At 43.5% G+C, this 12,333-nt stretch overlaps 1 protein-coding gene across 2 annotated transcripts in view; it reads right to left on the reverse strand.

Moving 5' to 3' along the window:
• Positions 1–12,333, reverse strand: part of POD1 (POLLEN DEFECTIVE IN GUIDANCE-like protein) — an 83,351-nt gene that overhangs the window by 49,209 nt on the left and 21,809 nt on the right. The window contains exons 4-10 of one of the 2 annotated variants that reach the window (XR_015268250.1): positions 9,769–9,875; positions 9,516–9,604; positions 9,150–9,223; positions 8,906–9,056; positions 8,624–8,791; positions 8,445–8,489; positions 8,093–8,215 (exon numbers count right to left, since the gene is read on the reverse strand). Coding sequence is in view for 1 of the 2 variants with exons in the window: in XM_086814401.1 (XP_086670527.1) it covers positions 8,093–8,215; positions 8,445–8,542; positions 8,624–8,791; positions 8,906–9,056; positions 9,150–9,223; positions 9,516–9,604; positions 9,769–9,875 (810 nt within the window). In the remaining variant the exon portion in view is untranslated. Of the gene's footprint in view, positions 1–8,092; positions 8,216–8,444; positions 8,543–8,623; positions 8,792–8,905; positions 9,057–9,149; positions 9,224–9,515; positions 9,605–9,768; positions 9,876–12,333 lie in introns of both variants that reach the window. The other variant, XM_086814401.1, reaches the window with a different exon arrangement.

The raw sequence follows: 12,333 nt of genomic DNA on the forward strand, positions 1-12,333 counted from the left end.
ACACCTGGCATACCATATATCCCAGCCATGTTTCCCAACATTCCATTATGCATACCTGGCTGCATACCACCAAACATATTGCCTTGCATTCCAGGTTGCATGCCCCCAAACATATTTCCTTGCATACCGGACTGCATACCACCATACATATTCCCCTACATACCAGGCTGAAAATTAGCTCCAAAAGGCCCGTGCATATCCATGCCTCCCTGAGGATAACCCCCCGTCATAGATTGGAACACCGAGCCACCACCAAAATAACCTGGATGCATATTCTGCTGAGGAATTGATGGCTGTCCAAAGAAGGAACTCTGTGAGTTTGCTCCATAAGCATGCTGCATGTTCGGAAACTGGCCAAGAGATGGTTCCTGTGAGATGGCACCACTATGACCCTGTGGAAGATTCTTAGAACGAACCTTCTCCTTCCTTTTCTCGGGCTCTGTACGGGATCTCATAAATTCAGCAAATCTCTCACTCTGTGTGAGCTGCATAAATACATCCATAACACTAGCCAAACGATCTTTGAACCGAGCATCATCATCCTCTTTACCATGTACATCCTCTGGCTGTGTTACATCCTCATAATGCTCATCATCTGCAGCCTGTTCTCCTGCAAGATTATCCTCAGATACATCTCTCTCAGGAGAAGTCTCTTGCTCTTCCTCTTCATGATAGAAGTACTCATCCTCTGTATCAAACATGTTTGCTGAATTTTTCAGCGATGGCTTTCTTCGAGGCAACCACGAGCTCACCCCCTTCAAAAAGTTGATGATTGGTCCCGGCAACGGAACCTTGAAACCGGCCTCTGATAGAAACCAGAGTGCGGTAGACTAGCAGTCACCCGTCCACTTGTAGTCTAGATATGAAAACAGAAAAGATTGGGGCTAGAGTGCCCAAATCTGAAAACAAAGCGACACCTGTTGGCCCCAAAGCTTGGCGCCCCTTGCGGTATTTCTTTATTCAATTCCAAAAGTATGAAAGGCTGAGTACAACCAAAATCAGCCAAGAGATTACACCTGTATGTCCAATCTGACGGCCCACAATACCTCTTAGCACAGAGGATCCACGCACACAGATCTGTGTCTCAAAGCAACACACTGTGCCTCCCTCTGATCAGCCAAGACCACTAAGCAGGGCAGCCATGAGCATACATCTGGCATAACTCAAGCACATGATTCAACATCTCAGCTCATACATACATGTACTGTTCAACCTCTGTCTCCACCCTTTTCAATCTGCCATACCCCTCCTCTCACAAGGGGCCAGATAGCTCAAATCTGCAACAGACATAAAGCAGTAGAAAGAGAGATAGATGAACAGATGCGGAGCTTACCAAAATCAGCCCGTGGATCTGCACTGGAGGAAGTAACGGTACCAATTTGTACTTGCAGGCACTTGTTTCCACAACCCTGCTTCACACGTGTGTATGTACTTGTCTGTACCTTCCTCTTTGCATCCAACTTTGTGTTGTACCTGTCTGTACAGTCCTGAAAAACAGCACTGTACCAGTCTGTATTGCCTCGGAACACGTGCCAAAAGCTGTCCTTGCATACGCCGCCTGCAGTCAGTATCTGTACACGACTGTACCTGAAGGTACAGTTCTGTACCTGCTGTACGGCCACCTGTCAGCAGTCGTACAGGTGACTGTACTTGCTGTACGGCCTCTGTCAGAGTGCGTCTGCCCTGTCCGTACAGCTGTACCTGGAACAAAGCCTGCAGCAGCAGTTCTGCACTTGTGCGCAGCCTGTACCAACAGATATACCCGTAGCAGTTCCTGTGCGCCGCCTGTACCAGAGCATGTACCTGCAGCAGCAGCCTGTTCGTACAGAGCTGTACGGCTGGTTTGCACAGAGAAAACAGCAACAGCACACCTTCTTTCAGTCGACTCCTTCTCCTCTTGCTTTCCACGCTTCCCCACAAGAGCACCTATGCTCCACGTTTCTTTTTCCCAAAAAGAAGAGAGAGAGAAAGAAAGAAAGAAAGAAAGAAAGTTATATTAACGTCCACGGGAGGCCGAATCCGACCTATGGGACAGATCAGGTACATCCATTTACATTCCACTCTGGGTATCGATGCCAAAGAGGCATAAAACTGAAAAAAAAATAACTCAAAATGAACTCTTAAGACTCTTAAGAGTTTAAGTTACAATGGGTTCTATTGCATCTAGTTCGAGATTGAGGTTCAAAATAGAAATAGCTATATTTCATCCATGGATGGATTTGCTCTTGAGGGGGGTGGGGTACGGAATTCTTTAATGATTGCTTGTCCTCCTCTGTATATTGCCCATTTGCCATTCTTTCTTGCTTCTTTAACTTTATTCAGCTCTGCCGATTTGTTCTTGAGTTGTAGCGGGGTGAGTTCATCAGCTATCCATACCTTTGTCCCTTGGAGAGACCTTGTTTGCTTCATCACTGCTATTTTCTCATTGTTGTCCATATAGGAGACTTTTGCTTGTGTACCCTTTACTATAATAGAGATAGGGTCTCCTAAGTCCACGAAGGGGACTACTTTGCTCAGTTGTTCTGTAAGTACATCTGTATCTAATATGTAGTCTTCTCGAAGCTCTTGAGCTATGTCTACCCTATCCCAACCTTGAGAAAGACCACCGACTCTGATTACCTTTTTGTTACTTTCCATTCGTTCCTTTTCTTTGACCGCTGATATGACTTCAAAGAAAAGGAGAGAGAAGCTTACACTCCAAAAGTGGAGTGGCTCCCTCCCCATAATAATCCTAGGGCCCCAACTTTAAAAGTTATTAAAGTTCCCTAGGGGCCACTAAGACACTTTCAATAAAACATTAAAATTCTAATGTTCTAGTTCCCCCCTTCACACCTAGGGATGTCCACACATCATTAACTCTGTCCGGGCACCCCCCATGTGAATCATTCAATATTTTGACTTAGCAACCACCATGCCCACACTTGTGCTGTTCCATTTTCACAGGGCCATGACACCACCGGAATCGCAGGTAGTCGATCCATGCTGGTGCTCTCAAGGTCTTCGTTCCCTTTGCTCATGATAGCTCTGATACCATGTGAGGGCAAAAGGACAAAAGAACCTGATGTGCGAGAGATCAAAGCAAACGCAAGTGTGGTGCAACTCTTCATCAAGCCCAAGTAGCCAAGAGGACTGCTTTCGGTTCAACCACAAAGGAGGGTTGAGGCATGGCATCTCTACTTCCTAATGGGTTCTTAGAGCCAAGCAAGTTGGATAGATCCAACTATCCACTGTGGAAAGTAAAGATCCGCAATCAACTTTTTGCCCGCAAGCTATGGAAAATTGTTGAAGGCAACGAGTTGAAACCAGGAGGGCCAGAGAAGAGTCTCACATCCAGGTTGAGAAGGAAATTTATAATTGAGGATGAAGAAGATGCTATTGATGAAGAAGAAGTAGTTGACCCATAGTTGATTGCAGATTGGGAGGAGCGTGATGCTCAAGCCTTTGCCTTAATTATCACGACCACATCGAATTCAATGATTCCGCTCATTCAAATGACGGAATCATCTGTGCTGAGGCATGGAGGATTTTGCAAGGACAGTTTGAGACGAAGAGCCTCACCAAAGTGATCAATTTGGAAAGTCAGCTATATGGTTTCTCTCTTAATGAAGGTGACTTTGTCATTTCTTACATTACTCAGGTAAAGGACTTCCATGACAAATTGGTGGCCATTGACTCCAAAGTTGACTGGAAACACTTGACACATACGCTCTTGAGCAAGTTGCCTCCTCGTTATCGTAGTCTTGTCACTTCTTTGCCAGTTGGGCATAGGGATAAGCCTCTTGATTTTGAGGAGGTCTCAACACTATTACTTGAAGAAGAGATGAAGAACAAAAGGTTTGAGCAGGTAGGTAAAGGTGAGGAGCAGGCTTTTGCTGCACCATTCGGCGCAAAGAAAGAAGAGAAGGGTAAGTCAAAGTCAAAGGTGAAGCATCAGTATTGTGTGATAAGAAGGGCCACACCATGAAGGTCTGTGAGGTGAAGAAAAAGGACAACGCCCAGCGTAAAGAAAAGAAGGTAATATCTAGTTCTTCATCAGATGACGATACCAAGGCTTCAGAGGTGGCTCCTACACTACACACATAACAACATGCCTACCCTCATGTACAAACTCAAGTCTATAAACTAGTTAAGTGAAATAACCATATGGCCTTGAGTTAGGTGCATAATCTAAAAATTTACCCAGTTGCAAAATCCATGCATATCTATTGTTGGCACATCTAAAGTCATTAAGTCCAAAGTCTAAACGATTTTGGTTATGAGAGTATAATAATAATCGTTTTTAAAAAATAATTATTTCTTTCTTTCTCTTCTTGTTTTTCTTCTTCTTTCTTCTTTCTTCTTCTCCTTCTTCTTTCTTTTCTTCTTCTCCTTCTTTTATTCCTCTTCCTCTTCTTCTTCTTCTTCTTCTTCTTCTTCTCCATTTTTCTCCTCCTCCTCCTTCTTCTTCTTCCTTTTCTTCTTCTTCTTCTTCTTTTTCTTCTTCTTCTTCTTCTTCTCTCTGCTCCTCTTCTTCTTCTTCTTCTTCTTTTCCTTCTCTCTGCTCCTCCTCTTCTTCTTCTTCTCTTTCTTCTCTCTCCTCTTTTGCAACTCATCATACGCTGCCACACAGCTCTCAGTTTAGCTCATTCCTACGTGCAATCAACCTGATGCAAGTTCCCTTGTGCTCTATCTTTCTCTCTTGTGCAAGAGTGTGTGTGTTCATGTAATCAAGTGTTTCTCTCTCTCCTCTTCTCTCCCATTGACTCTGCGTTTTCTAACAATATTTGTGGGTGCTCGATCTCCAATTTGACGAGATTCTCCATATTTAAGAAAAGCCCCAAAAATTGCAAGTTGCAGAAGCTTTAATTTAATTTGTATCTAATACCACCTTTGAAGGTGTATGTGTTTGCTTGACTGCTGAATGAGAATGGTGAGAATGGACTGATCTGTGGGTTGATTCCCCGCCCTCAAGACTCACGATTTGGGTTCATGGATACACCACGGGGCTGCCTCTGACCTGGACAGCTCCTCTCATGCTTGCGTTGAACTTTGTAGGCACCTCCAGGCTGCGTTTTCCACACGCAGCAGGTCACCTAGTTCATACAGGTGGAATGAACTAGGTCATTCCAACTAGGCTACATCAGAGCTGGTTATCTAGGCAGCAGCTTTGAACCTTGTGTTTGGACATGACAGGGGCTGCCCGGGAACTGCTGGATCTGGCCGCCCTTTCTGGTTGCTGGTTGAACTGCTTGATGCCTTACGTTAACCTCCAGAAGGGATGAAGAGATGGCTGCATTGATGAGAAGAATGCATAGTTCAGAAAAAAACTCAGCAATGAAGGCGGCAGCAAAAAAAAGGCAGAGAGCTCATGAAAAAAAAATGCTGAGTTAAATAAAAGAAAAAAAAACGCAGTTGTGAAGGCGGGGCAGCAAAAAACACAGAGAGGCATGATGAATGCTCTGATACCATGTAGGTGAACATGGTTTCAACCATGAGAGAGTGAGTGAAAGGAGAGATGGAGAGATCAAGCCATGGTGACTTGGTGCATAGACATGGATGCACGGAAGAGAGAGAGAGAGAGAGCTATTGCACAGCAAATACTTACACCATGTACAATGCTTTATATAGGCACCAAGGCCCTATCTTATGTTTTCTTAATTAGAGGGTGTTCACACACCACTAAACACTTCCTAGACTCCAAAATATCCAAGTGACACCATGTGGACATGCTTCCTACTTGCAGCCGCCTCCGAAATATCCGAAAGTGACACCATAAGGACATGCTTCCTACTTGCAGCCGCCTCCAAAATATCTTATGTTTTCTTAATTAGAGGGTGTTCACACGCCATTGGACACTTACTAGACTCCGAAATATCCAAGTGACACAATGTGGACATGCTTCTTACTTGCAGCCGCCTCAAGGGCAAGATTCGAGGAAAAGGGCAGAAAATGAACAGGTTTTGTGACCTTTTTTATGAAACTTTATGACCTGAAAATGGATGGTTAACCTGAATACAACTAGCCATCAGATCCCAACATAAAGGGAGATCAAAGGTCATTCTTGTGCATTCAAAGATAGAGGTTGCAAAGCCAAGACCAAGGGTTAGAGAGCCAAGACCAAGGGCAGCCACAGCCAAGGCAGATTACCAAAGAAGCTGTGAATATAGCAAGACGCCTTTTGATATGCATGGCATGCACGAGTAGAATGTAAGTCGAATCCAAGAACCATTGTATATATAATCATCTTTTGCAATATACACTAGATTAGGGCTACATCCCTTTCTCTCTCCCTTCTCCTATGGATTAGCATGAATCTAGTTTGCTGATCTAAATTAAGTCTTCCGCTCCTAGGTAAATTAAGGTTTTCAAGAGATGCTAGCAAACAATAAGGGTTTGTGTTTTACCCTTTGGAGCAAATTTTGCATGTGTGTTACGTCACCTACAGGAGCTTTTTGCATGCACTTTAAGTCCTTCAACTGGATCCACGCAATAGCGTTTGCAGTGCCCAACTTGCATTTAGGCTGCATTCAGGGTTTGCAACCACCTTTCGCACTAGATCTATGTGAGTTGGGGTTTTGGCAACCAAGTCTCGCACAGATTTGCATGAGTCTTACATGTGGCGTTAGTTTGCATGTAGTTAGGTCGAGCCTAGGTAGGCAAAATTTCTACATCAGGAAGATGAACGCCTAGCTCAATACGATTGAGAATTTGCCATATGCAAAGCTAAGTAATGCCGCGAAAGTATGAAGAGCAGATCGCCCAGTACAAATGGCAACAACCGAAATATAAAGCATTGCGTGATGAAGCACCTGAGGTAAAGTGACGAAATGGAGTCACCTAGGGTTAAGGAGCAACCCAAGACCGACAGTGTTGATTCAAGTGAGGGAGAGCTTCAAGGCAGGAGCAGCTCCTAGGTGATGCTATTATAGATGGGAGATTCCAACAAAGGTTTCATTCTTCACATTGCCAAAGCCAGAACCCGAACCTGAACTAAAAATCCAGCATGTAGATCTCCCTGAATCTCGAAAGGAGGAGGATGGGATCAGCCTTTGAGTTTTGGAGGAGTTTCAAGAGAATCTCTCCAAGTCTGATGAGGAGGATGAGGCTACATCTGATGCCGAAGATCATTATAATAGAGCTAGATAGCTTGGAGATCAAGCCAATGGATATGGCATGGAGACTATTGATGGTGGACAGAAACAGAAGTGGAGCAAAGGTGCATGATTTGCCCCAACACTCTGAGTTTAGCCAGAGGGGGTGTCACATGCATCACCCATGTGAGTGCCACATGGCCATGCTTCCTACTTGCAGCTGCCTCAAGGCAAGAATCAAGGAAAACTACGGGCCGATTGGGGAAGTTTTCACAGCCCTATAGGCTCCCAGTGCCCAGGACATGCACCAACGGTTGGGACATTTATTGGGCACAATATGGACTAGTTTTATGGTCTTTTTAATGATGTTTTATGACCTGAAAATGGATGGCTTCCCTTAATACAACTTGCCATCATATCCCTACACAAAGGGAGATCAAAGGTCAATATTGGGCATTCAGAGATAGAGGTTGCAAAGCCAAGACCAAGGGTTAGAGAGCCAAGACCAAGGGCATCAACAAACAAGACATCTGGATCACCAGAGAAACTGTGAATTCAGTAAGACACCTTTTGGTATGCATTAGCAGATAGGCATGCATGAGTAGGATTCAAGTTCACATCCAAGAACCATTATTTATATGAGCATCTTTTTCAATATACAGTAGATGAGGACTACATCTCTTGTCTCTCCCTTCTCCTATGTGTTTGATAGATCATGTAGATTACAGTTGATCTAGGATTAAGTCTTCCATTGTTAGCACTCATGTGACACCTACACTTTATTTGAAAATACATAAGCCAGCATTTTGAAATGTTTGGCATCAATTTCTTAAGAGGGGATTTTGCAACTCAAAACACATTTGATGTCGACTAATGTCTTAAAAGATGTGGCAAGAATTCATCGGCATATTGAGGCAATTCACATTTTGTGGAGCACACGTAGGCTTACTTTATCAACAGGAAAACAAGATGCAAAAATCCAGAGTCTAAGCAGTTATGTTTTTGCAGAAAAAAGTTGTTACCTGCTTGCAAAGGGCTAGAAGAAATTCAGAATAAGCTGCTGGCTTTATCTCGTTAAACTTGGCAAGAAAAGCATGTTTGATGATGTCCACAAGAATCTCACACAAAAAAACCATGCCTGCATTCTGCACAGTCACAGATACATGTCATGTTTGAGTAGTCTACTCTTGACGATTACGTCAAGAGGTTAACACACAATTTCAAATGATACAGTAGTAAAAAGAATACAATTGCTGCCAACTAATGGCAGTCGACATGACATGACAATCATGGTCCAAACCTCTTGTGTTACTACAAAGATTCAAAATGGAATGCAAACATGAAGGATCGGCTTTTCCCTTGCAGACTACTTACACAAGCAAAGGCAAGTAGCCAAGGCTCGTTTGCTGCCAAAAGATTCTGTGCCAAGACAAAAAAAAGGTGTGCTATGATATGAAATCTTTCCACAGTATCTGCATTCAAAATCACATAGTTATATCATTAAAAAAGTATGACTTCACTGATTGATATATTGAGACTGTTTTAGATCATACCAAGATACGCTAGCTTGTGAAGATTGTCTTTAGCTAGCCTTTTGAAAACATTGCTCTTGATCTCAGCAAAATTGTTGGAGATTAGGAGAGTCAACAGAGCATTGTTGTGAGATCGTATAGCTGCTGACACAGTAATGGACTGTGCCAAGATTATGAACGAATGGACAAGTGAGGACAGTTAAGGGACACAAGTAATTACTCAGTCTTCACAACAAATATTTGATTTAATGGCACCAGCATTGTCGTATCCTACCATCAGATTTACAAACAAGGGAAGGATATCAAAAGAAACAACAGCTATGCACTGGTCCAACGCAAATTGGAATGCCTCCGACAGCAGAGCAGCGCTTGGGCAAGTTGCCACATTCTCTGCAGAGTTCAACACCACTTGGAGCACATCACTACCAAATGACTGGCATAGCTTGTCAAAAATCTGTAGCACATAAGTTAAACGATTTAGTCCGAAACAACGCATAATGTTTTTAGAGATAAGGATCACATCTGAGAAAAAACAAGGAACCCTTACCTCCAACACATTGTACACAACATACAACTTTATAGTGGCCTGGCTCCTTATCATGTGATATATGTAGCTGATATCTGATACGAAAGATCACAATGCACGTCAGCCTCAACTTCTGAAGTTGTCACCATGCAAGAACTTGACGTTGGCCAATTAAACTAAGGGTCTTGGCAGACAGATCACCCACCCATCCGACAGGTAGGGATCGGATAGCGCAGGGGCGGGTGAGATCTCCCCTTTTCACAGGTGGAGCTTATGTCTATAAGCCCCTAACATGGCATGAAGGAATAAGACAATTCACTGACATGCAAGAACGTGAAATCAAAAAAAAAACAATCCCTGACCCTCAGAATGAAACCCAGGCAGCACCTGCTTGCTGCAATAAAGTCACTCCAGCCACTAGTACAAGCAGAGATCCCAAATCAGAGAGCTCATCTGCACGCAGCCTTCGAAACTGCCTGCCAATGGATCATCAGAAGAGCACTACAATGGACATGAAAAAACTACTGGTAATACCAACTTTTTGTGGAACTACAGATTTGTGGGACTAAATGGAGTTATCTTGTCAAGCATCCAGCCAAATTTAACTTGGAGGCCACAGGCATTGATAGAATGAACTTACCTCCTCTTGGCAAATAACCTCCACAGAAATATGATGATCCTTGCAGGCATCACTGTCAATAATGACAAGAAAGAATCGAAGCAGACAAAGAATCCCACAACAATGAGCTGCCATGCACAGAGAGGGTTAGGCAACTTAATAAAGCTTCCTTTCAGGACCTAGTAATAACACATACTCAAAACAGAATCAAGAAAAGCACCAAAAAAAAAGGGGAAAGCAGAGAAGCGAATTCTGCATTCAAAAATGGGTTGATGATTGAGTACCTCAAAGCTAGTGTCAGCAGCTAGACCGTAATCCCCGAAATCCATGGCTACGATGTGTTCATACAGCATACATGGGAATTGTGTCTATGATTTATCATAGAGATCACATGGTGAGAAAAAAAAAAGGGGGAAAACAGAGAAGGGAATTCTGCATTCAAAAATGGGTTCACATCATTGAGTACCTCAATGCTACTGTCAGCAGCAGCTAGAACATAATCCCCGAAATCCATCGCTATGATGTGTTCATAAAGACAACATGGGAATTGTGTCTTTGATTTATCATAGAGATCACATGGTGAACTCACATTTGATAGAATGTGCAGCGGAAGAAGGGAAAGTGGAAACACAGCAGTGAGAGTAACAGTGAGAGATGGAGAGGAAACACAGGTGAGAACCTGCTCTCAATACAATCATCAAAAGGAATACATGTCCCGAGCAAGAGGGGAGAACCTCGTATGTGAGGGACTGCAGTTGACAAGCTACGCACGCAATGAGATATGAGGGAGGCATGCCAGCTATATATACACCTACATGAAGGCAGCCGACTGGAGATAAAGTGCCTCCACAACTACGAAAATACCCAATGGGGAATAAATATGGGTAAAATATATGTGAGGGGTGACCAGCCCCTCTGACTAACATGGTCAGCCCTAGAGGCTAAAATAGGACAAAATAGGAAGCCAGCAAGTAGGGGATGATGTCTAACACCCCCTCTCAGCACCAGATGCTAAGTGAACTCCAAGAAGCCAGAGACGCCGTCCTCGATCAAAGATGAAAGACTGCAGAAACATGTACCAAGAAAGCTCCACAAGTAATCTCCTCAGCAACTCAGCTACAAAAGCAACTAAACAAGCTGCCAGGTACACTGCTCCTCTGGAAGAAAACAACCATGTAGACTGCGATGTGCTGCTCCAAATAATGGTTCCAAACCCAAGTGTAAGAACACTCATAACCAACCAAGATCAGATCTTGTATATAATCAATCTTGGGACTCAGAATACTGTACGGATTTTTTTAGGGAAAAAAAAGTTTGCACAAATATTTTTCCCCAAAAAAAAAATCCCAAAAAAAATCAATTGTTTTGGTAGGTAATGGTCTTTCTTTTTCTTATCTATGGCTATTTGAGCTTCCTTTGTACTATGATGCTTCCCTCCTTTCTAAAATACTCCATATCTCGACTTGGAAATACCTAAGTTTATAAGTATTTTTTTAAAACACCATATTTTATCGTACGACAAGAAAAAAAATTATATCGTACCGTATTTTCCCGTGCGGTATCGTATTGTACGAACCGTACAATATCATACCTGACAACTATGCCTGGGAGAAGCAAATTGCTCCTCTCTGGAACCCTCAAAAGAAATAGAGTCAATCTGCTCCAACTCTGTACCAAGAGTAGCCAAATGCTATATAAAAGCATCCTCGGAAAAGGTCGGCATCGCAAGATGTAAAGACTCTGTAGAAAAGATGGGGTCCATCTGCTCAAACTCCATAACATGAGTTGCCCAATGCTGTACATAAGTACACACCACTGAGGTGGGCATCGCAAGATGAAAGGACTCCACATCCCCCTCTGAAAAAAGATATCGTCGGACTGATGTAAGTCCAACATGATTCTGATCCAAATCCAAAAAACTCTGGAAGCACCACTGTGCCCCAGGCACGGTTAGCAACCACAGATCCAAAGCATCCCACTCGGTCCAAAAAACCATCCTCCAAAATAACAAACTTGCAAAGCTGGCAGAAGGAGGGGCATCCTCAGAAGCATCACAAAGAGAGGCAGACATAAACTCCTCACAATGAGGAAGGGAAGCAGGAATATAAACTGCAGTGCTAACAAAGTCCTCAAAAGCATCACAGGTAGCAAAAGAATGTTCCAGAAGTAGAACCAAATTCCAAGAATCAGCAACAAATAAAGGATCCATGTGAAAGGATCACACCGCATGGGACAGGCAAAAGAGGAGCCGAGTGAGCTCAAAGAACAGAGCAAAGCATGGGCAAGCCCAAACAGGCTAGAAACGCAGCCTGTTGGGACAGCAATGTTGCTGCCCAGACCTGAAAAAAAAAAGTCGCCTGAGAACCCTGGAAGGTGCTACCAGAAGGGCAGGTATGCTGTCCTGAAAAAAACGCCCCTATCAGGCTGCCTAGAGGCTGCCAACTGACGCCCTGATGAAGAGGGACTGCAGCCCACTGAATTGGGGAAGAGTCGGCCCTTGAAGAACTGAAACGCAAGCTTCAATGCATGGAAAAATGCAGACCTGTCCATAGGCAGAAAAACGCAGAACTGAAGAGGTAGAGGAGG

This window comes from Cibotium barometz, chromosome 20 (assembly GCF_041138505.1).
Source record: "Cibotium barometz isolate CiBa-2024 chromosome 20, ASM4113850v1, whole genome shotgun sequence".
Lineage (NCBI taxonomy): Eukaryota > Viridiplantae > Streptophyta > Polypodiopsida > Cyatheales > Cibotiaceae > Cibotium > Cibotium barometz.